Source organism: Pagrus pagrus (assembly GCF_965226575.1).
Source record: "Pagrus pagrus genome assembly, chromosome: 8".
Taxonomy (NCBI): Eukaryota; Metazoa; Chordata; class Actinopteri; order Spariformes; family Sparidae; genus Pagrus; species Pagrus pagrus.
In genome coordinates, this window is record NC_140192.1 from 4318526 (window position 1) to 4344087 (window position 25562).

General features: G+C 41.4%; 2 protein-coding genes across 2 annotated transcripts in view; one reads left to right on the forward strand and one right to left on the reverse strand.

The window, feature by feature from the left end:
* Window positions 1-6608: 6608 nt before the first annotated feature.
* Window positions 6609-8893, forward strand: cmklr1 (chemokine-like receptor 1). Its single transcript, XM_084359171.1, has 2 exons — window positions 6609-6684; window positions 6829-8893. The coding sequence occupies exon 2, from the start codon at window positions 6863-6865 to the stop codon at window positions 7919-7921; it is 1059 nt and encodes a 352-aa protein (XP_084215297.1). The 5' UTR covers window positions 6609-6684; window positions 6829-6862; the 3' UTR covers window positions 7922-8893.
* Window positions 8894-11811: 2918 nt separating this feature from the next.
* wscd2 (WSC domain containing 2) overlaps window positions 11812-25562 on the reverse strand; it is a 40597-nt gene continuing 26846 nt past the window's right edge. Inside the window, exons 3-9 of the mRNA XM_084359154.1 lie at window positions 25389-25503; window positions 22522-22706; window positions 20464-20585; window positions 20207-20381; window positions 18506-18670; window positions 18206-18406; window positions 11812-13733 (exon numbers count right to left, since the gene is read on the reverse strand). Coding sequence (XP_084215280.1) covers window positions 13381-13733; window positions 18206-18406; window positions 18506-18670; window positions 20207-20381; window positions 20464-20585; window positions 22522-22706; window positions 25389-25503 — 1316 coding nt within the window. The 3' untranslated portion in view covers window positions 11812-13380. The remainder of the gene's footprint in view (window positions 13734-18205; window positions 18407-18505; window positions 18671-20206; window positions 20382-20463; window positions 20586-22521; window positions 22707-25388; window positions 25504-25562) is intronic.

A 25562-nucleotide genomic window follows, 5' to 3' on the forward strand; every position in this document is an offset into this window, starting at 1 on the left:
CCTGTTAATGTACGGATTTAACACAGAGCCATGTTGGTCCATCTGTGCATGCTCCTGTTGGCATACATCCAGCTGTAATCCTCCGCTGTATGGTGTGTTTATGTGTCTGTAGGCTCATATTATGTGTCAGTTCATATATGCGTCCTCTTCTGTCTCTCCCGTATCCTCTCTATGCTTCTGTCTATACACATAGAATAAGACAAATAAGCATTTATGAGCCTCTTTTGGCCTCAACTCAATTTTCTGAGAGTAAATAATTTCCTCCTTCATGACTGGTGTAGATAAATAATACAGAAATCTATGAAGTCTCATGGGATTTACCAGGATTAATCACATTACTTTAAATGATTAAAAAATAACAATGTTCACAATAACAGCTTCTTTTAATGACTCGTCTTCAGTAACACTCAGTGCTCATTATTATTTTATACTAATGTTCTTCTTTAATACATAAATAATAACAGGAAGAGGAGGAAGAAAAAAAACTTCTATTTTAAAGCAACAACAAATAATCATAAACATTTACCATTTAAAAAAACCCGTAAATATAATATGTAACACTTGAATAAAAGTAAAGACAAGATTAAATAATCAGTAGATTTAAAACATAGTTTCGGGGTAACATTACTTAAAGCATATTATTTGAGTGGTTGAATGCGTGAAGGGAGAATAAAGAGTCCAGTACAGCTGAGGTTAATGTGAATGTTGACAGTTTGCAGGTATTTGAAACCAAAGACAAATTTTAATTTTAACCAGATGATGAAGGTCGCAGGATCAGAATTATGACAATTAATCTTCTGTGGACTAGAGTGTGTTTTTTACATTTCACAAAAATCTGTCAAAGTTGTCAAGAGCGACCAAAAATGTCAACCAGCTAGTCAGAAAGTCATAAGTTCACCCACCACAGTGTAATTAATCCTCTGGGGACCATGAATGTCTGTGCAAAGTTTCATGCCAATCCATCCAGTAGATTAAACACTTCAGTGAAACCTAAAGAGGCGAAACTGTCCCTGCAGAGCCGCGCTGCTGGTAGCAAGACCAGAAAAAGTCGTATCGCCGATGGCTGTTTTCCCCACAGCTTCAAAAGCTAATAAGAGCTGCCAGCTTCAGAGGCCGACGTTTTGCCACACTGCACCAAACTACAGGCCTCTTTTCTAAGAAGCAGCACTACTGTCGATGATGCTCATGTCACATTCAGACCAAATCAATAATTCTGTGGTCGTTAGTGAACTGAGATCCGGTGATTGACTCTCTGACCTAACTGGCAGCCGTGCTGCTGCTGCTGCTGCTGATGATGATGATGATAGGCTCTAATTAGCAACTGCAGCAGTCGATCAGACACGAGTGCAAATAATATTTGCATGCAAACATTTCTTGGCATTTATTTAACCGTGCTTGGTGCAATAAAAATATGGCAAATGGTTCAACAGCAGATATTGTCAATTACAGAAAGGGACTTGCGAACCTTTGCACTGGTAGACTCTCTTACATTTTAACTCTGCTGTGTTCAGTAGATCTTTTCCTCGTCAGACATTTTCAGTTGTCATAAAAGCACAAGAGGAAACTAATGGCTGCCTTCCCAGCGGTACACTGAGTGCACAGAAGGTGGACCCAAAGTGAGATGGCAGGCAGGAGGATCATAGCTAGAACTTTTATCCAAAAATACTGACATGACAACTGGACTTAAATACAAACTAAACCAACGAGGGGATGAGGTGCGGGTGGAGAGCTCGGAGGAGGAGCACAGGTGAGGGGGATGAGGGGAAGACACAGGGAACAGAGCTGGACTAACGAGGCTGATGCAGGACAGGTGTTGGGGAAGGGCAGAAACCAAAAACTAAAGATACATCATAAGAAGAGACAGAAATGACAGGACCGTGACACCCAGTGTCGTTGTAAACCACAGTGTGACATCATGTGCAGCAGCAAGTTCACCTGAATTTAATTTAGTCGTTTTGAATGTGTTTTTCCTGCCAGAAGTGAAGAAACGTCCACTGTGAAACACAAAAAAACTGCAACTCACTGCGGTTCTAATAATAACCGAAGTATGATTTGAGGGCGTATAAAGTTACACCATCACTTCCTGAGGTTAATGCCACTGCTCTGTCCCACAGATCATTTCAACACGATTACTATCTATTTCTCATATTGTGCCTCAAAAACCTCCAGTCCATTTTAAGGCTGATGGTTGGCGGTGGATTTAAGGTAAACAGATTTGCGCTGTTGACTGGAGCATCTCTGCCACACTCTAATCTATGTAATGGGTTTCAGGCAGGAAGATACTAATGTTGCGATGATGCTCAGGTTACTTTAAAATACATTTCAAAGCAGCGTCCCGGCTGGAAGGAGGGGGAACGTGATACTGTACGGCAGAGGACGCTGCAGGGGAGGAGGGGGCAGAGCAGTCCTGATTACAGGAGCGAGGCTTGTTGCAGGGTGTGACAGTGTGAAAAACAGTGGTATCCAGACGTATTTCACATGGGACAGCTTCATAAATGATTCTTGGAGATGCTAGGGGCTGTCATGGCCGATCAGCCCCATAGACGAGTAATGCAGTCTGTGACTTTATACATTCATCACTGGAGCTGAGGAAATTGGATTAGTGTTATTGCAAACCGTGACCGCATGGACGGCAAGGAAACAGATTTAATGTCACGATGTAACATAGAAATAGTCAGTTTCACTTCCTGAAAAGCCGAGAGTCATCGCTTGACTCATTTGAATCATCAGAGACTGAATATTCTCCGGCGAAATGTCTAAAGGTCGTTTTGATGTGTAACCAAAACATGTAATTAACATCTGTGAGAAAATGTGTCCGGCTGTCCGTCAGCTCGCTCGTTTCAGTTACATTTCATGGAGGATTTTTTTCCAGTCGTGGCTCAAACTGCTGAGACAGCAACACCCTGTTCCCATGTCGGCCATATGTGCTGTTTATCCTGTCAAAGTGTCAGTGAGAGTGAGGAAGTGACTGTTCAGTGAGAACGGCTCTGGACAACGTCAGCCGAAAGCCTGACAACACCCAAAGATCATTTGAGAGCAAAGAAAAACAAGACCTGTGTTTGCTTTAATTACAAACTGTCAGGTGGAAACTCATCATTAGTCCAATTATTACTTTTATGGGAAGCTAGAAAAAGAGACTGATGGTACGTGTGTTTGTTTTTTATTGGACAGTCAGCAGAAGTGACATCAGAGGAAAGGTCAAATCTATAGATAACATTTCTATTTATATTTCTACAGAACTGAGCAGTGATTGTTGTTAAATATGAGTAAATAAACAGTGTGCACGTGCTGTATGCGCTGTTAACATGTGCTCAGTTTTACCACATTTGCTGTAAAAATACACCAAAGATATCCTTGTTGTTTGTGTCGCTATATATCTTTTTAAATTGTGCAAAATAAAAATAAAAACCTTATGTGAGCAGAGAGGCCTCAGAGCCCTTCAAACCAGGGATCGCTGATAAAATAAATTGATTAAAAAAAGTTCTACTTGCCTCTGATTGCAGCATCTTCACCCTGTCTGCAGCCACCACAACGCCCACAACACTATCTGATTGGTTAAAGGTCACAACGCTGAATCATCTGCATCTGCAAAGTAACTTGTAATTAAAGTTATCAAGTAAATATAGAGTAGCAGAAAAAGGAAACACTTGAATAAACTGTTCCTTGAAAGTCCTGATTACTGTACATCGGTTTCAGATATCGGTTATCAGTCTCCTCGATTACTAATAATCCGTATCGACCCTTTGCATTGAATCTCTGCAAATATTGAAACCAGAGGCAACATGATGCTTTATGTTTCCTCCTCCTACTCTCCTCTATTTATAGAGAAGTCAAAGTGCAGTAAAGCTTGAATCTCTCATGGATGCTACATCAGGATACAGGAGGTGCTTGAACTGAGAAAATCCGTTGAAGCACCGTCTCCTTACTTTTTACTGAGCCGGTGTCACAGCTCAGACACACCGCACAGAAAGCTGCCCGTGAGTGCAGGGACAGAGGCGTTGAACATGTCCTTTATCTGACTGAGGTTTGTGCATAATAGGATCCATGACCTCGAGCGTGCCTCTGAAATATTGGTAGTCTGACTCTGCTTTGTATTGATAAATCCATGGTGCTGTCTGTGGTGCTGAGGCAGCGGACGGATTCGTAATTGCATCTTATTTTCATGTTTCATGTGGGATTTATGAAACTCATTTCTATACTACATGGTGGCCTTTATACTCTCAGTGTCATCTTCATGATGAAAGTGACACGTAGCAATGTGTAGTGGAAGAACAGGGGACACACCTGTAATATCCCTCAGTTATATTTGATTGTTTGGATATATGAATTTCTCTTCAGGCCACTGAACTTCAAGACTAGTATTTTCAAACCAACAGCCAGTAGAGCTGCAGAGACTCCTTAAATCACTTAAATGCTTATGTCAACCGTATCTAAATTACCTTTAAACTCCTTAATTATTAGTAGACGTAAGAAGTAAATTTTAGTTCCTTATGAGTGAAAGATCTTCTGCATGATTCTCCGTTTCCCCAGCAGGGCCTGCGCTGCATTTCTCAGAAACAGATTAAACCTGGTTATTATGTGCATTTGATTATTTATAACCTCGGCCTTCACCAGCAAATCTAATCTGCAGGGCACCAGCAGGTCTGTGTGTCCTCCGTAGTGAAAGTGATTTTGCTGAAATGGATCTAAACGGGTCAGGCAGGCCTGCTGGACTCAATTAAATATTTCCTAATTTACCAGAGAGCTGCGGGCCGTTCCAGGATTTACAAGCATAAGCTCCTCTAACCAACCCAATGTTGGAAATGTACGTTTCTGCAAAACTTGTGTGTGTTGCAACTTTATGTTGAATTTTCAATTTTATCTCGTGTCAACTCTGCGCTTATGCTCTGGTTGGGTTTAGGCACTCTCTCACCACAAACATGGATGGAGATGTCCCGACTTCCTGTCAAAAATATCCCTACAAACAAGGTTTCATGCTTACAATGTTAAAATCCAGTCTCAGTTTGCAGTCGCTGGCTTGTAGTTTGCTTGTTCATTACAATAATCAGGAGAACATTAAGAAACACGAGGAAACAAGGTTTTTCTCCACTGAACATGTGCTTTTGTGCACAGAAAATCAATAACAGTAGAATACAGTTGAAAGAAAAATCTTCCACAGAGGAGTACACATGTAATAACACTGCAGTAAAACGTTATTATTTATTATCGTTTAATCTAAAGTCTCTATATATAGACATGGTGTTACATGGTGACAGGTGGTTACTGGTGGTGAAGTATTTTGTTTGCGTGTCTGGCAGCACAGAAACAGTCCAACACACAGCTGAGTGAATCCTTTGGTTTCACTTGCTTTAAATAACTGAAGTTTTTTTCGTGTCAATGTTTGACACATGTTTTAGAATGAAAAACTTAAAAACCAAGTGAAACCTACACATTCATGTGAAATCACATGAGGAATAGAAAGCGAAGGGAAAACAACACAATTATGAAAAACTGTCTGAACCGGATTTCTTGATGTTTCAGTTTTTTTTATTTTCTCTTCATCTCAGTAAAACCTCATCAGCTTCCAGAAATGTGGGAGTTTCAGATAAAAGTCAGGAATCCGGTGTGATGTTTGACCCTCCTCGCTCATTATAACATTTTTGTTGCCATCTGCGGTTCTTCAGCAGAAACACTGAACATCATGTGCCGATGAATCTGTCTGCCACGATTACGAGTCCGTGGACGACCGTTGAGAGCTCGTTCGGTCGACGACGCTGGCAGCGATCGTCTGCGGCCTGCATTTACAACAGCTGTTGCTTTTTGTGTGTCTTATTAGAAACATCTGCATTACGAGCTGGAGCTGAGATATCAAATTAGAATCAGTGTGTTCATTGCCTTAGACTGTCCAACTGAGTGCTTTATGGTTTCGTGAACACTGTGATGTGAGCGTTGAACAGTTACGTCTGGCCGATACGATGCATCTGGCAGAGAAAAGGGAGACATCAGGGCCGTATCACAAAACTCTCACAGACGGGAGTTTAAATACTTCTCTTTTTTCACAGGCCAGAGGAAGAACATGAAGGGTCCATGTGGGCACATTATTTGTTTTGTTTGCTTTAATTATGGCTGAACAGGGAGAGATTATGAGGTAAGTAACGAGCTTTGAGCTCGGTGTTTGAAGAAGTAGTGGAGGAAGTGTTCAGACCGGGTATAAATTCAGCTAACTGAACGCGTGCGCTTTCCCTGAAGGGTGTCAGGGTTTTATTGAATCTATCCGACATGGGAAGCCAAATCTCTTTTATGATCTCAGTTGCTTGTTAACGTGACTCAGTGGTAATAAGTAAAAAAAAAAAAAAAAAATTACCAAAACAGTTGCAAATTAAGTTTCTGTCGTTCAACTGTTTCAGTAAAACTGCTAAATGTTCTCAGAAATGTGAGAAGATGCAAATAAAATCTCAAATTCCTGCTCGCGCTTCACACAATGTTACAGATGTTATAAATAAATTTGCTCGAGACCTCTGAGGTCTGAAAATGCAGTACTGAAAATATTCGCGACGGAAGTGTTGAGAAACCACAGTCAGCTGATTGCTAAACCAATGAGCTGACTGGTGTTTCTCACACTGTTTAGAGGAAACTTCACAGCTCTGCCAACACTTGAGCTCTGGACACCGACAAGTCAACAGCAGTGCAACAGCCTCGCTGCAGGTACGGCATCTATCGACGATCTGAACATCATACAGACGTTAATTTAAAGTTAAATACATTTTAATTTAATGAGCTTTGTTGGGAAAATGATGTTGAGTTCAATAAAATGCTGGTTATTGAAAATGTTTCCCTTTTTCCCCACAGAAACCTCGACGACAGCTCTGTTCTTCAAGACAACATGGATACTTTTGAATATGATGATTATCTTCTAGACTATAACTACGACGAACACAATAATGGAAGCAATGTGACTACTGAAATATACGATGCGGCAGTTTTCCAGCACACACCGACTTGTTTAAAGGAAGGCTTGTGCGTGTCGTTACTCGTGGTCAGCGTGCTCATTTTCCTGCTGGGATTCTTCGGGAACGCTTTGGTCATCTGGATTTCTGGCTTCAAGATGAAGAGGACGGTCAACACCACCTGGTACCTGAGCCTCGCCATCTCTGACTTCGTCTTCTGCGCCTTCCTCCCGTTCAACATCGTCCAGACGGCGATGGAGGAGTGGATCTTCGGTCGCTTCATGTGCAAATTTGCCCCCTCTGTTATGTTCCTCAACATGTTCAGCAGCATCTTCCTCCTGGTCATCATCAGCGTCGACCGCTTCTTGTCAGTCTTGTTTCCGGTTTGGGCCCAGAACAATCGTACCAATAAAATGGCATCAATCACTGTTCTCCTAGCGTGGCTTCTCGCCATCGGGATGAGCATTCCCTCTGCGATTTTTCGGGATGTTGGCTCACACATGGGTACGACCGTTTGCCACAACAATTACACGTTACACCCGCACAGTCACAAGATAGTTGCAGTGACCCGCCTTCTCGCAGGGTTCATCGTCCCCTTCCTCATCATCATCATCTGCTACTCTATCATCATCCTCAGGCTTCGAAACAGCAGGATGACCAAAAACTCCAAACCCTTCAGAGTCATGACGGCGCTCGTCGCTGCTTTCTTCATCTGCTGGCTGCCTTACCACGTGTTCATCCTGCTCGAGCTGAACAACGCAGACTACGACCACCACGTTTTAGCCTCTGGACTCAAAATAGGCTCGTCCATGGCGGCAGCGAACAGCTTCCTCAACCCGGTGTTGTATGTTTTCATGGGCAATGACTTCAAGAGGAAGTTCAAGAGCTCCGTGCTCTCAAAGATGGAGAATGCGATGGCCGAGGAAGGCCGCACCACCAGCCGATACCTGTCCAGGTCCAGCTCCATGGACGGCAGAGCCTCCACACACATCTAGAGGTGTCACTTTACTCAAAACTGTTCCACTAAGCGCTCCAAATAATCACAAGATATATGAAATGACGCTTGTAGAAACACATTGCCAAGTCTGTATAGATTCATTGTACAAATGTAGCACTTTTCCACTGTTGTGAAGAAAGCTGTTGCCACAAACACAGTGTGGCTGAAGAATCTGCAAGCTTGAGCCAATATTTAAACATGTGCTGAGCTCATTTTGTATCGCAGGGTGAGCGACATCCATGTCATCCAGCAGAAGTATTTTCAGAGCAGCATTTGTGGCAATTATAACTGTAAATATAGTTGTAAAATACAAGGAATGTAATATATGAGGTATATTTTCTGATTATAAACATAAAAAAAATGTGTAATCATCATATCAAACAAAGGAGTTGTTGATACACTTTCAGGTCAGGTTTGCAGGAGAGGAAGCTTGTGTGATGTAAATTTAGAGGACTGGGCTCGGGGAGCATTTTCTCAATTAGTTTTCATTTACGAAATAATTTTAAAAAAGGAACGACTCGCTGAAGGAAAGCAGCTGTGAATTAATGGTACTCTTTTTTCTTGCACATGTAACCACAACTGTCCTTCCTGCTAAAAGGGATGCTCTGTGGTTTTATTTACTGACACCACTGTACGCAACTATTTTTGCATTGCAGCATTTACGTGTGTGTTGTACAAGACCGACCTGAATAGAAAGTGCAGATGGGTGGAGGACTGCTGTTGAGATATGCACCGTGTGGTTATTTCTCATGCATCTGTACAGCAGAAAGGTGTTGTCCTCTGTGAGATAACTCTATAACAACTCTTGATAGCAACCGTGACACATTACAAATACAAAACCCGGCTGTCGACAAACAGCTCATTGAATGGACCTTTGTTGTTATTATTTCATGTGTGAGAGCCGTGTAGTGAAGGTGGTTTGTGCAATAAATGTTTGAATGTTTGTTTCTGAAATAAAGCTGAAACTATAGTCGGCTGTCTGACGTGTTATTCTGTCACTGCTGAGGCCTGAGTTGCATTTTGAAGGAAGTCGTCAAATAAACGAAGTCGTAAGTTCTTGAAAATGTGCTCATTTGCATTTATCACCAGTCACGATAATGTTCAGATGATTTCTTAAAACTGAGAACTTCCCTATGAGTTAAAAGAACAATGTTAGCTTTGATGTAATATATTTATTAAAACAGAATATTTAATCAGAAAAAAAAACTTAAGGCACAAAGTTTAAGGCGTGCCGGAGCGCTGGGACTCAGACCACAAACTTTTATTAAAAGACTAACGTTTTGATATGCGACTTCATCAGAGTCAAACAATCCAGAGACTCACATCCTCTTAAATAACCTCCCTTCATTAGGACCTAATTAGACCGGTTCACTTGTTCAAATAAAATACACAGATGACCAAATTATCACTAACCGGAAAAATCACAGCAACAGAAAAACTTACATCCTGAACATCCTTTGAATTAAGGATCAAATCCAGTCTCCAGGATTAGGTCCTAATTAGGGGAGGATATTTAAGAGGACGCGAGTGTATCGTTTGACTCTGATGAAGATACACGTGGTGTCGAAACGCTAGTCTTTAAATAAAAGTTTGTAATCTGAATCCAAGTGCTCCAGAATACCTTGGACGTTGTTCCATACGTTTATTTCCTGCCCTTCCTTCATCCCAGACTTTTAAATCTCTAGTTATAGGTGGTGAAAAAGTACCAAAAAGCTAATTATTATGGGAAGTATCATCAATTATTTGATAGCACACACATAATAAATGCAATGCAGTCAGTAGAGCAGTGACTCCTCTCTACACAACATGTTATTCAGGCACATTTTTGACAACACTTCTGAGACAATGAAGGCGGGAAGACAAAAGATGAATTCAGCTCACATCTCCAGGATCAAAATAAGTTTTGTACACTGCACAAAAAGATATGATTAATGTGCATCTGCTGGGAAAAAGCTCGCTCTTCAAAAAGGAATTTTCTTTAAGTAACTCACTTCTCATTCAGTAACAGTAACATAAGAGGAATCATGAGGAGAAGAAGAAGAAGAGTGCCTGTGTGTTTTCTTGGTGTTGAAACAGTGGAAGGCCGGGGGAAGACCCCGCCTGCAGAGATTACATGACGCTGTCAGTGAGTCACAATGAAACTCTTTGAATTTGGACCATATGTTCATGTGAACGGACTCAGTTGAGGCAGCGCAGATAATTGTCAATCAGATCTGCAGAGTGTTTAAACATCTCACAGCACATTGTTTCAGTTGTGTTGGCAGAAGAGCAGACGGGCGAGGTTACCAGCTGGTATTTGGAGACAAATGCTGCGTTCCAGACATCAACTCACATCGCAAAAGTCTCTGATCTCTTAGGAGGAAAAGTAGAAATAGACGCCACTTCCTACATTTATCTACCCAGAATTCACGAGGGACCAGTGGTCTGACGTCATAACACCGGCAGCATCTGTGGGAAGGGAGTGGGATGTGTTTGTAGACTACAGTATCTGTAAAGAAGAATTTACAGGAGAATGAAATGTTCAGATACGCTTTGAATTATTAAAGTGCTGTAAAATAAAATACATAATGGCGTCTGTGACATCATGTGTTGTTTCGTCTCCCTGTTTTATTTATAATGCTGAGACATCATGTTACAGTCAGACAAGTATTTTGTCTAGAGAAGTCAGAAATTTCAACGAGGAAAGTCCTATCGTCTGGGGACCGAACGAGCTGTATGGAGACATTTAAAGGTTGCTGTTTTTTCACTTCTTTTTTTTACCCTTTACAACAAATCCCCATCTACTTCAGCTGTTAAGAAGAATGTGGAAACATTCCTTTTGCTGTGAAACTCCAGAAATGTTTCAGTCAGGAGAGACTTCATTTTTTGGATGAATAAGTAGTTATTGCAATGTGCACATCAGATGAGAAACAAGAGTCTTTGGCGATTAGGCCCCATCGTGTCGTCCATTATATTTTAATGGATGACACGATGGAGCCTGGACGCTGGTGGTGGCGATGGGATGGAGGTGAATGGGGTGGAGGAGGAACAGATTTGAATTCATCATTGACAGCTGATTAATTAGTGAGGAGAGAGAGACTGAGATGGAGAGAGAGTTGTGGATGAATGAACGTTAAGATAGTTTCCTAACTGAACTACAAAACTTGACTTTCCATCTGCATGGGGCTGAGGAGAGAATGGACATAGTCCACACCAACTCCTACATAAGACACTGCTCCTGCAACGCCTCGTTGTAGTCCCGCCTTTAATATCTGTGACTTTGTGACATCACACTGCGTCACCATGTCACACATTTGTATAATTTATGCCTTGCAGCTAGTTTGCCACGTACGAATTAATTTAGCGCAGCTGCTCTGTTGTTGTTAGCAGTGCTGGGTCAGGCATGTGTGAGCGGACCAATCAGAGCAGACTGGGTATTAAGGAGGGGGGGGCGGGCCCTTAAAGAGACAGGCGCTTCAGACAGAGGGGGAAGGAGAAAACTGATGTTTTTGAGCACTAAAGCACGTAAAGCTGTTCTAGTAGTGACACAAAATAAAATTATCAACCTGAAAATGATCGATAAAGATGATTATATAAAATAGAAATACCTAATTTTTATCTCTGGGCGAACTTATCCCTTAACCTCCTTGCCACATATCTTCTCTGTGGTACAATTATTGTGTCATATGCTCTCGTGTTTCTAGCCACTAATTTTAAGTTATGACAACATTTCACTCTCACACCTCCTGAGCGTGCCTGAAGTAAGACTACTGCACTATTTTTAATCATGCTGCGGATAAATCATGTAGAAGCACGGAGAGACTGTACTGAGATCAGAAACACACAGTCACCTTCTGATTAGTCATCTTAAACCAAACCAAAAAAAACAAAACAGTCGACCACATGGCGTCATTTTCTGTAGTCATTTATTGGGCCTTATCACATTACATTCATTCCATAGAAAATACATTCAAATGTGACACCTATGTTGACAAAGTGCTGGCTTGTCAATGAAAGCAACAGCCGCTCAGGTTTTTAAAGCATGTGTTAAAAATAGAAACGACTTCTCCCGTTTTTGCTTGTTGCATTACAAATATTGTTGATGTGTGAGCACACACTATAAAAATAGATTTTTTTATCATACTGAAAATGACGGTCAGTTCATGTTTTCTGGCTGTCACTCACCAGTCTTTTATTTATTTATTTATCTATTTATATATTCATTTATTTATATACGTGTTTATTTTTAAGCATATGGCATAGCACATTGAGTACCGTTATAAGACGTGCTGCTTATAAAGTCTGAGCTGGATTTTTCACACTTTTGAGGAGATTTTTTTTTTTTTTTTTTGAAATATTAAGATTAAAATGATCAACAGCTTGAACCGTTTCATAGCTCCTTCAACAACAAAGCAATAAAAACTTAATAATAACTGTCCTTAAAAGAAACATCTCTAACAATTGCTACTGCTAAGGGTAACCTCCCATCTCTAACATGTGTAATGCCTAATTTCTCAGTGATCTTTGGGGCAAGTGTTTGCACAGCAAAGTGCTTTTTGGATTTCTGCATCGAGTCCAGTGTTAGGAAAAACATATTCACAACCAAATTAGTCAGCATGTGCACCGCACACCAGAGATAAACAAAATGCTGTCGAGATAAATCCTCTTCTCTCCTTGAGTCAGTGCCTTCAAGAGGGATTATTCATCTTGAATTAAGAGGAGCTGAGAGTTTTTTACCTGTCCATCATCGAAAACATGACGTCTCTTACACACAGTAAGTTGAATAACTTACAAAAAACTTGGAAACACACAGTATCAGCATCAGGTAGTTATAGCCTGCATATTGCATTTTTCCCTCTGACAAAGGGCTACAATTTTTTTAAGTTTTCAGTGAAGTTCATGTAGAAAATAGTTTTTTTTATTCTCTGTAACTGTGATAGCAGCAGAAGATTCATACATTTTGAGTTTTTTAGATTTCTCATTTCTGTTTTGCACAAAATAAGCTTGTTAAACACAGTTTGCAGTGTTGTATAATATCTTTTGGGTCAAATGTGTTTTTCACTGGCAGCAATTCATCACCCATCACAGTCAGACGAGGCTCTCTGTAGTCACAGCTATTGTACCTTGTTCATGTTAAGGCATGTGCACATGCCTACGCAGCACATGTGCACGGAGCAGGATGAGAAGTGCTTTTCAATCAAGCGAAAGAGAAAAACAAGCCTCCCCAAGTTTAAACTGCCTCGTCTATGAATGCATGAAGCTGCTGAAGTCAAACAGGAAAATGAAAAAAAGGATGACTAAGAAGAGAAAACAGGAGGGTAAGGAGACGGACTTCTCACTACAGCTTGAACCTATTTGACTTCAAAGAAAAATAATAACTATCTAAGTCTTGTAATCCTACAAAATATGATGCAGAGTCTGTCGACAGAAACGTCCAATTATAGAAGGAAAAACAGGGAAACGAGGAGATCACATTTATCATCTTGGCATGTATTCATCTGGAACTCCCGACATTTTTCTTTTCTTCAAGGCAGCGTCTACTGTTCTGATCAGTTCATTAATGTTCGCTCGCATTTCGGGAGTGTAGGGATCGTACTCGAGCTTCCGCAGCCCCGATCGTTTGAAGTTTCCGTCCTTCTGGCCCTCGACGCAGAGCAGGCGGTCCTCGGAAACCTTCAGGCCCAAAAACTGGACCATGCCCTTCAGCTTGGAGAACAGGTCCCTCTTCAGATCCTCAAAGTGGACCACCTGCACGTTCTTCCCATAATTGAGCCAGTCCAACGTGTGGGACGCCCACCAAGGGGCATAGTTCCTCACAAACTCGGGCCATTCTGCGGGACAAATGAGAGGACAGGAAATAAACAAAAGACTTCATTGATGTGCAAAAAAATGTCCATTATATTGTTCAAATGAAACCAGGGAGACCACTCAGCTACACTCAGCATTACACTTTAAGTACTTTATGCTCTAGAAAACCATTAATAAGTCCTTTGCTAAAAACTGAAGAATAAGGCACATTTATCAGGCGGTTTGCTCCACAGTACACTGAAGTGTGGGAGCAGTAATGTTTCACAGTGGCTCTCAAGTGGTCGCATAATGGATCGCATGTGCTCAGAGCAGGAATAAGCAATGACATGTTGTTCATTCTTAAAAAAAACATTTTTTGTTCACTCTTTTATTTAAATCTGGGGAATCTTTAATATTATCTAGATGTTAATATGTGAAAATAACACAAATCTAGAGTATTTTTTAACTGAAATGTGTTAAATAGCTTTCGTTCTTTAAGGAGACATGTTGTGCTTTTTGTTGTATATAAGTTCTTGTGCATGAAAAAGAGCTTGAGAGTGAAAACGATCAGCACCGACAGAAACTCCTCTCTCCTACAGAAAACACTGCTCCTGAAACGCCTTGTCAGTAGTCCCGCCTTAATTCTGTGACTTTGTGACATCACACTACATCACCATGTCACACATTTGTCAAACGTAGCAACTAGTCTGGCACGTGAGAATTGATTGAACTAAACCTCTTCTAGTAGTAACGCAAAATAAGATTATGAACCAGAAAACAAGCCCCATATGTCTCCTTTAAGTCGGAGTAAAAGTGACAGATTGGGTTTTAATTTTAGCTCACTTAAGTCTAAAATTAAATGTTCAGCAGTTTGTTAAATACAGACCCTGATCTCAAACCAAAACAAAATAAAACAAATACTGTAGAAATCAACTTCAACCTGAATCTAGAGGAAGTGAAAGTCATGACAGCCGAACGCTGACGTCATTTACCTCGAGAGGTCTGTTGCAATTCTTGGCAGCGGGGTACATGAAGTTATTAATGTTTGGACAGTAAAGTGGAAGTTTTTCTGGTTGTCAGTCAAACTGCTGAGCTGCTGTAGGAAAAATCCTCTGCTTGCATCTTTTAGTCATTGATAATCTACCGGCCCATAAAAAGCTGCCTCTGGCAGGCGCCGTGCTGCATTAGCATCCATCTTTACAGTTCGGAGAGGTCGTCGTTAAAGTCTAAAGCCCGCCGGGTTTGACGTGCTGTCTCAGAAACCAATGAGAGCTGCAACTTTAGTACCACAGTCGACAGAATATTATATACGGGATCTAACAAGCTTCTATGGAGCCAGTGAGGAACTGCAGCTGTGACCTCACTGGGTTTGTTCTCCTTATTGTCGGGCTCTCTAAAGGAAACTGAACTTAAAAATAATTACAGCTCTTCCCTCTGAACAACCAGCTGCTTGCATTTGGACACATATTTGGCCAATAAGGCAGATTCTGATTTTGGTTAAATGAGATGTTTATATAAGAACAGATAACGCTGAAAAATAGCAGACTGTGCTTTGTTAATAACACGCCCTCCAAAATAAGTTACACTTGCCCCTGAGTTGACTTTAAGGGGTCACACTGGGAGGCATCAGTGTCTGTAACATCACCCGAGCCCCACAGTCTCCCTCTGCAGAGGTGAGCGCATCAAATTGTACACGCGGCGCCCCGAACACAATGTCACGCCGACTCTCAGACTGGATCCTCTCCCTCGTATTCGAAGTGGCAGCTGTCATACAGCCTTTCTCCTCACTGATGTCAGCGCATCATTTCCCCAACAACACAGGGAATAAACAGTCATCGGAAGCGGCAGGCCAAATGTGCTGATGTTTCCACAAAGGGAGAGACAACTGCTGGGTCGGCAACTCTCCAGCCTCTGGAAAATCGATTAAAAACCTCACAGAAAAGTCAGGAAGACGATACGCAGACGAGACAAAACCAGTTGCCATGGTTACCGAGACCCACTTCGGTGCCGTGAATGCACCGAGAACGGCAGAATATGCATGAAATATAATGATATCTCGGCAAAAAGAGTTAAAGGGACCCAAAGGTTTCATTTCTTTAATCACGCCGTGAACGACGACCTCGTTAATGACCTCTTTTAATCGTCACGTAGACTCAAGAGGAATTAAAATGTGCTGACACACTATTATTAAATGGTTATACAATGCAGGGTGACACGTCGGGTGTCAGACAAAATGTCCAAATATATCACAATATCGACTTAAAGAGGGACGAAATAAGTCTCCTTTAATATCATATATTAACATTAACATTTTAAATCAGGCAGCTAATTATTACAGAAACTGTGAGATCATTTGTTTTTTACTTCTTGAGCAGAACTTAAGAGGAAGTTACTCCAATACACACACATGTTGCAACACAAGGCTAAAAATGTTTTGTTCCCAAATGCATCTTAAAGGAAAGGTTTTTACATTTTGGATAAAACATTTATTTACATTTATTTATTTAAATTGATTTAATTATGAAGCTACAGCCAGCAGCCCATTAGCTCAGCTCTGCACCAAGACTGGAGAAACAAGGTCAAACAGCTAGCTTAGTCTGCCGACCAGCACCTCAACAGCTTGTTGATTAAAATGTTCGATCTTGTTTGTTTAATCGCTACAGAAGACAAGGAGTTTAGATCTTTGTTTTTCGAGTCTGTGTGCTAAGTAGCTATCGAGCCACTGGCTACTGTAATGCTCCCTCAGAGAATAAAGCAATGTTTTTCCCTTAAACAAAATGTTTTAATCTTTGTAACAGCAGGTAGACTGGAAGTCAGTCACAGCTGGGGGTGCTGAGAGGTCAGGCTACATGGCCAGGATAACTTATATCATATACTTATTAACATAAATGTGAAACAAGTTGAAAAAGTTACATTACAGCAGACGGCAAATGTTCCAACATGCTATAGATTAAAGCAGTGCAGTCGACAACAACGAAGAGACAAAGAGGTTGAGAAATTCACCAGACTCCCTTATAAAATCTCTCAATTTTGTGAGTTGTTGAGTCAGAAGAAACTTTAACTTTATGAAATGCTATGTCTATGAAAAATTCTTAATTATTTGGGCCTTCCTGTAACTTCGGCAAATGTTAAATGTGTTATTTATTTCTTTGCGCAGAGAACATTGTGTCCTATATAGACATTTCGCTGTCACTGTTAACAGAGACTGTAGTGTAGTCTGTAGTGTAGTTCACTACCCTTGACTGATAAACCACATTGTCACGTAACATTAGGCTTCATGACCGAGGAGTCTTTATATCACGTGGACAATTAATTGGTGATTTATATAACGCCACAGCAGACATTTTGACTTTTGACAGGTGGGACCAGAAATGTTAACAACAGCTCCCGGTAAGTCATGTCAGTGAGCGAGCATGCACAATACTAGAGCCCTGGCACTGGCTCACCTAAATGGAATGCAGCCATCATTAATATTTCAAAATCCTAGATGTGCTTTTCCTGCTTTGACAAGTCAAAATGCCTGCCGGGTCAGCTGGTGGGAATGTGTGTGAAGAATGTTCTGTCCACACCTTCGACATAGACGCGTATCACGAGAGAGTCGAGAGAACCGAGCTGGTTTTACCCGCTGACACAGCTCATGATCTGACTAACCAGAGTGAGGGTTGGGGTTGTGGTTCGTCGACCGATTGTTTCATTTCTCATTTTTTGAAAGCAGTTTGTGCCTGATAGCTCGTCTTCAAAATCAAGAACTCTGTCCTCGACCACTTTGTTTTATAAGGTCAGAGCCACCGAAACAGGCCTGGATTTTATTGCTCATTTCCTCGATTGCCACACCATCCGACGTCACCGTCAGCAGTTTCTCAATTCTTTAGAATATCACCACAAATATTCTGTGATGACATCGGTGGCATATTCACTTTTCTGTTTAATATTTCAAAATTTCAAAGTGGCTGCTGCGTGACGACTGAGATTAAAACCGCAGAGAAACAACAGTGTGAGGACTGAGACTCGGCAAAACACCAGTCATGATTCATTTGTTCTTCAGCTGGTAGATTTTGGCCAAATGCTCGCAGACACATAATCTCCTCGTAAACTGAAGAAAGTGTTAAGTACGGTGGCTCTGAAGGTCAAAACACAACAGAAAATACAACATTTCAGAGAGTTGTGTTCAATGAACTGTTGTTTTATGAAATGTTATGTTTTGACCTTCTAGGCCACCATACTTCAGTGTCTTGCATGTAGTTGGGAAAAGGTCAACTATAACTATTAATTAATTAGTTAAACCCAATAAATGTCTCATAGTCTAACAATAAATGTGTTAAGGATGCTATTATTAACACAAATAGTCCTTTTAACATGTTAATAATCATCTTATGAGGACTTATAGGAGCCTTTTTACCAGCTAACTAACACTTATTATAAGGACCTTAATATAAAATGTTACGTTCAGTTTGAGAAAAGCTACACTGATTATTCACACTGATATTGATGATATACGCTGGTGACAGCAGCTCACCTTTTCCTTTCCAGTGGGCCTGCGAGGCAAATCCAATATGGCCGCCATATTTTCTGTTAAATTCTGCCATGAGGGCTTTGTAGGGGTTTCGGATCATGATGATGCTCGAGTCAAAGGCTTCGATCTCCTTCTTGCCACTCTCATGTGTCTTAATGCAGATCGTCCTCCCGCTCCGCCAGTGGTCCCGCTCCCCTTTAAACCCTGAGAAACAGCAACACAGTGCGTGGTTGTAATTCACAGAGGCGATAACGAATACGTTTGTTAATCACGTCAGGTCATAAATAAATGTTGATGCTTTACCTTTATTGTAAAGGGAGCCATCAAAATAATAGCTGCCGGTGTAGAAGCCGGTGGCGAGCTCTATGAGATGGCGAGCCCAGGTGTTGCCGGCTCCAGGAAAACTGGCGAGGGCCACCAGCTGCTTGGCACGAGACGGGAGGAAGTGGCGGTCCATGCACCTGTTATCTGACAAAACACACACAGACCAACAGGCTTTTAGCACTGATTTGTTGTGAAAACAAAGAAATCTGCGCAGATACACACGGACGTGATCTGTGACAGTGCTGCCAAAATTAGGGGTCGTCTATGTCTCAACACAATGAAGCTCCAAATAGATACTGAAACTCAGCAACTTCCTGCTTAGGTGGGTTGAAGAGAACCTTGATATGTTGAAATACTGGAAGTTTGTGGTAAAGACGTTTCACACCATTCGAGAAAAAGGTCAAAAAGGTCTAAAGTCATGGATGTCGACATGTGGTGGTGTCGTTCTGTTGTTGTGAGTTTGTTAGCTCGACACCTCTTCATCGCAAATTTCCTAATAACTTCCACTTACTGACGCAAATGTGTCGGCTGAAGGTTTCTGGTCAGAAAATACTGAAGACATTTTTTTTTTGCAGATTTCTGAGTATTCGCAGGTTCACTTCCTTGTTCCGTGCTTGTTTTTGTTTAGTCGCTTCATGGCATTTTTGTTTACTGGCCTCTGTGTGTGTGTGTTTTGTTTTTTTTGCTGATCCGAGCCACAGCTTCCTGGTGCACTGAGGAAACACTGCCCACAACAACACTCATGATAGAGACAGACTCATACTGAGACTTCTACGACATTTTGTAATAATAATTTAAATAAAGTAAATGATAAAAGAGTCAATATCTCTTTCTATCTTTTTTTATTTCTGCCTGAGATTTGCTTATTTAAGTGTTAATTACAAAACACGTCATTAACTATAATAAGCTAATAATCATTAAAACATTGTAAATTTATAGTTAATTCGTTGTTAACAAACAATGAAATGTTAGTAAACCGTTAATAAAGCACTTCTTTCTTGTAAAGTTGCAACTGATGTTTATAATACTTTGTAAATGGTAAATAAATACTGTGTAGTTTGTCTATAAACATTATGTGGAAGGCCATCATGAAGATGAGTGGACCTTCTATAACCAAAAGTCAAATAACTAAAGTTTAATTAACTATAAAAATCACTATTTATCAATGGTCACTATTACAAAGTGTTACCTAAATAACTTTAAATTATAAAAAGCTGCAATACATTGATTATAAATGATAAAAAAACAAAGAAATAAAACATATATCAAAGTTTGCCACAACCAAGTTTCATTGTTTGCTGGCAGCCTCTGCGGATATAAGCAGTACGAGCACCACCACTTCCTGTGGTAAAGAGCTTGATCTGAAATGAGTGCATTTGCTTTGAAAGTGTGAAAAAACACAACACATTTTAATAGTGTGCTCTTCTGTAAACTCAGCTGATAGCAGGATGCTTGGCGAGGTGGCAATGTATCTGTTGGGGCTATGTATGATTAATAAATGTATTATGACGACGCTGAAACAAAATAAACTTATTTATTTTCCCTCAAGCTGTGAGACTCCTCGATTCATCCTTTGCTGCTGTCAATGTTCACATGCGAGTGTGTCTGACACTTGAGCTTCCTACGGCCTCTCCTGTGCCCTTCATGTGCTGCTGTGACTGCTGCTGCTCTGAGGTTTACCTTGAACCTGCGTCTGGTACACCACAAAGTACTCGTCAGTGCCGCAGCTCTCAAACTCTTCCCCGTGGCAGCGGTTGAGACACATGTCCTCGTTCTCCAGCTCATGAAGAGAGAAAAGCGGGGTCGGGAAGCCGCAGTGACATCGATCTCCGGCCAGGACAGCCAGCGTTTTCTCCTGAAACACGGCAGCCGTTACACACCGAAGACGCACTCGCATGCAACAAATGCACAATGCATGAATACACGCGTCCCCTCACCCTCTCCGTGCACGTGTCCACACACTTTTCCACGGACATGTTTTTGATGACGGTGCTGAAGGGTAGAGCCAGCGTGACGTTGTCCGGCCTGTGGAAACACCCTTTGAAGATGGCGCTGCCGTCTGAAACACACACACAACCAAGATATTAACAGGAAGCTCAGTATACTCCAGTTTTATGGTTACTGAGCATCATCTTCCATCAGATTGGCCTCTGTGTGCTGACCCCTGATGAAGAGTTCCCTCTGGGACTCTCCCCCGAGTCTACTGAGGCCCTGACCTGCCAACAAATTCAACCAATGGCTGCAGTTACATCCCTGCAGTGTGTTGATGACCTTTAACCTCAGGCCTTCATTCTGGTCTGATGGATAGACCATTTATCACGAGAGCAGAAGAAGAGCTGCCTCGGCCTGGCACAGGGAAGTTGTTATCTGCAGGATGTCTCGTACTTTGGATGTTTGCGTCATCTTTGCTTAATTGTACAGAATGACTGGACGATAATTAGTTTTCCAGCCTGAGCACAGTTTTGAATGAATAATCAAAGAAAACATCTGCAAAAGATAAAGTGGTTTTTAAATCATGGTTTAACAGGAAGGTGGTGAGCAGCATCGGTTTGTAAGAGGTTGAAAATTACTGCTTTTAGTTGACCGCTGTCAATACGTCACCCACGCTGACACACAGAGGCCGTCTCTGATGTCATTCTACATGTGAAGTGTTAATAACAGAGGGAGAAAACCAAACACTTCTAGCTCTTTACTGTCATACATTGGTATCTATGACAGTAAAGAGCTAGAAGTGATGACGTCTGCATACATTTTGCAAAATTGAGCCTTGTGTCTGCTGTAATTCTTCCTTATTTTATTCCTGCTAAAAAAACAGCACCCCACCAAGACTCCTCAGCTAATCTACCAACGCTGTGAGGCTTGTAGCTCCGTCCACGTGCGTTATGTTTTATTAATTTTTCGACCTTTTCTCCGACTAAAAGTTGCATTTTTAATGTCCGTGTTCTCTCTATTTCCCTGCAGTATGTCTTCGGTGCATCCTCTTTCTGCTGCCCTTCTTTGCCCTCAAATGTGGCAAAGCCTTTTAGATCAAACTGAAACGCTTTGTTAGCTCATATATATGCAGCATCCAAACATTTAACAAACACAAAGACAAATAACAGATCACTGATCTGGTGGACGACCAGCTGAATTAAATCTTTAAGCTTTGCAGATGAGCTGTGAAACGCAGCACAGCAAATAACAGATCGTAGCCATGAAGTTGCAAAAAAAACCTCAAAACTACCACCTCGACACATTTCCTGCATTTCCTCTTTGATGTTCTGAGAAGGGCTCACATGACGGGCGAACAGGGTCAGAGGTGAAAACACAGGCATGAAGAGCTTATTCAGCAGTCTGATGAGATGGCAAACAGAAGGAGGAAAAAGCAGAAATGAAAATAATAATAAACAAACAGCACTGAAGTGAGATTTAGATCCAGGAGTTGCTCTAATATCCGCTCACAGATGTGTGCACCAACTCTTTTGTATCAGCAGATTAATTCTAAGAAAAAGCCGACAAATGAGAAAAAGGAAGAGCAAGGAAAGTGTCAAAAATTACTTCACCTAATGGCCGGGGATTTTTAAAATATCACAGCAGAAAAGTACAGAGGAAAGTGAACCCACAACGTCTTGCAACTACCTTAACACACACACATCTATTTTCGCTTCTCATAATCAGCCTCTTTCTTCAGCTCACTTCAGTTTCCCGGCAGCAGGCAGCCGAGTGTTTGGGATGCAGACCACGGCTGCGTAGGTAGCACAGCTCTCTCCGGGGGAAAGAGGTAAACACAACAAAAGCAGCCTGCTCCCAAACTGTGGCGCTAACCCGAAACAAAACAAATATCTTCCCCTCAAAAATAGCATCTTTGTGTCTCGGTGGATTATATCAGTGCACCCTGCTCTTTTCTTAATATCAAATTTTTCTTTTTATAAAGAAATGATTCACATTTGAAAGGTGGCTGTGCTCTGTTGTGTGTACGTGACAGCCTCCTGTATGGAGCAGCGGGGGAGACTCACAGCGGCGCGCTGACTCCTGGCTCAGCTCCAGCCTGTAGATGGACAGTCGGTTGGCTCCTCCGCACAGGTTGCTCTTCTCTCCTTTGCACTCCATGTTGCATTCGCTCTCCGAAGCGTTGGCCGTCTGGATCTTGTGGCCGCAGTAGCACTCTGCGCCGAACTCCAAACCTGCGTACATGTAACCTCTGGAGGTTAAAAAGAAAAGGAAGACGGATTAGCATTGTTCATGAAGGAGGACGGATCGCTCTGAAGCTTCATTATGTGTCTTAATCCTTCACAGATCATCATTCAGAGCAGCAGAGAAGATGTTGAAGTGCAATAACATCTTTCTGTTTGGTGACGATGAGGCTTTGAGGCAACACCAATTAAACATATACTTGAAAAACTGAATCCATGACACAAGGTCTCCTCTCTGCTTCCTTTCTTTCTCTGCCTCATGGAGGATTTGACTCCCAGGAGGCCTTTTCCAATGCAATTAGACGCCTAACACACCCCTCACACAGGACAAATCCCCTGGGCTGTCAGTCAAACCCAAACCTCCATGTGCTGCAGTGTGCTGTTGCCCCTCATTTGCTTGTCTGTTTTTATTAACCGGCGGCTCCTGGAGAAGCAAAAAAAAAAAAGCAAGAGGAGGAAGGAGGAAAAAAACAAGCATCTCTCTCTGCTCCTATTCTCCGCCCTGCGAATCAGTGATGAGTGTAATTCAATGCATTAGATAGAGATTCCTCAGGGAGAAAAAAGGAGGTGGGAGGAAGATGGGTGAGGAAACAAGAGGACAAATGGAGGAGAGGAGCAGAGAGATGGACGCTGCTAAATGCTTTCACCCCGTACAAACACCAAGAATTGATAAACATCAGGATTTTAATACCAATAAAATGTGGATTTTAAAGAATCAACCTAAACTCTTCTTCGACAAGATTTCTAGAACCTGGCAGCAGCTGTTTACTCCCATTAAGTCTCAAGAGCCCGACTGAGGTTGAGCTCTGATGTTGGGAGATAAGACTCGCGGTCGGCTCTCCAGTTCAACCTGAAGGTGTTGGACACAAGGCCAGACTATCAACCAGGCTAAGTAGGAAATTACTTCAGGGCAAAAGAATTGCAAAAGGGTTTGAACTCTTGAATCGTGGATTTTCTGGATAGTGTCAGATGTGTTTTGTCAAAAATCCACATACCGATTTCACAGAAAAAGCAAAGGAGTCTCTTAAATACTTACATTTTCATGAAACAAGACCTTGTTTCAGAAGCTATCTGCGGTCTGCATGTTTTCAAGACAGCCACTCAGTTGTATCTACAATCCTCAATTTCCTTTCTATAAAGTACTTTTCATTGTTGGTGGCGGGGTACGCCATTCTCGCGCTGGACTCAAGTTACAAGCAGCATGTAATCCAATATGAATATGAAGGAAATTTCTCATGAGATTAAAGGTAATTTGCAACATTTTTCATCAGCAGATCAGTTGAATATACTTTGCTGTGAGAGATTATTCTATATTGTCTCAAATATTTGCGTTAAATATGCTGCATGGCTTCACTGTTGTAGATGTTTTTGCATCATTTAGCACAATGTATTGTAAGACTAAGTTGATTTCCCGTGCAAAGGGTGACACACTGGTGACAACTTGTGTCACATATTTTCACGTGTCGCTCTTGGCACATAGGATAAATTGATTGTTGTTGCATCTCAAGAGCCTCTTCATACACACTAACAACATGGAGCCTCCACAGGATGTGTGAACTGATCTATTCTAGTTTAATTAATAGGCCTTGACGTGGCCCCCATTTATCATAGAGGCCCTTTCTTGAAGCGACAGTGTCAATCTAGCTTCAGTTATGTGCTCCTGTCTTGTAGGTAGTTTTCCACCACAGACTAAGAGTTCACTGTGCACAGTCAGCGGGAGAAATTGGTTTTAAAAGGGATCAGACGGCTCGTTTTTTTTTCCTCCATAACAGGTCGATCTGCTCATGGTCGGATGAGGTTCAGGCCAGTCAAGGTTCTCCACAATAAACTCAAAAAAACAACTTTGTTACAGGGGCACTGCTGTGTCGAAACAGGATGAGCACCTTCCCCCAGCTGTTAACACAGAGCTGGAACACGTGTTGTCTTTAATGTCCTTCATGTTGTCGCAGTAAGATTTACTCTGCAAGCCCAAAGATAAACAAAGGTGCACAAAATAATGGTCTCCAGATACGTTTTGCCATATAATGTGTTCTAGTTTGACAGTGATGTTATTCTTCAGTGTCGTCAGATCGCACATTAAACTGACAACTGACATAATTGCACCTTAAAGCGGATTAAATAGCCTGTGGAGCTTTCAGTCGTATCACATGATCTTCATCTGCACATGCTTTGTGCCCAGTTCTCATGGTGACAAATAAAGATGTTCATAGATATTTAAAATAGTATATATAACATCTGTGCATCACCTGTGTTATATATGTTGTCGAGTTGTGAACTTACATTATGTTCAAACAGACAACAACTCCCATGATCCCATGTTACTTACATCTTTTGTTTTGTTTTGATGGAGAGACCCCTAGTGGCAGAAATCACATACTGTTTTGTTTTTGTCAGAATATAAACTGTAATTTGATTATAAAATCTAGATTATAAACATTTTCTTCCTTCGTCTGTGCTTCGTGTTATTAATCATTTTGCACCTCAAAGATATTTTCTCATCTCTGACAAGCAACATCAGATCTGTGGTCGTTCTGGCTCTATATAACACCACTTTTCATCACCGGCAGTGTTTTTAACTTCCATTCCAGCTCCCCTCCGTGCTCCCGGTTCTACTTTATGTCTGACGGTAGAAAATAAAATAAGTGAGATGAAGAGGGATATCTAGTGGATGCTTTTTATTCCTCTCATACCTTTCTGCACAGTTGTCCTGGCAACGGAACACAGTCATTTTTTTGTAGTCGAAAAAGGAAACTCCTCTCAGCGCTCGTTTCTGTGTGTCATCCATGTAGCAGCCGACATACTTCGCTGGAAGAAAGACGACACAGAAAATATACTTTAGTTATATAAACAGAAAGACAAGACAC

What these genes read in the sequence shown, in the direction of transcription:
- cmklr1 (XM_084359171.1), top strand. Translation starts at nt 6,863, where the DNA reads ATGGATACTTTTGAATATGATGATTATCTTCTAGACTATAACTACGAC.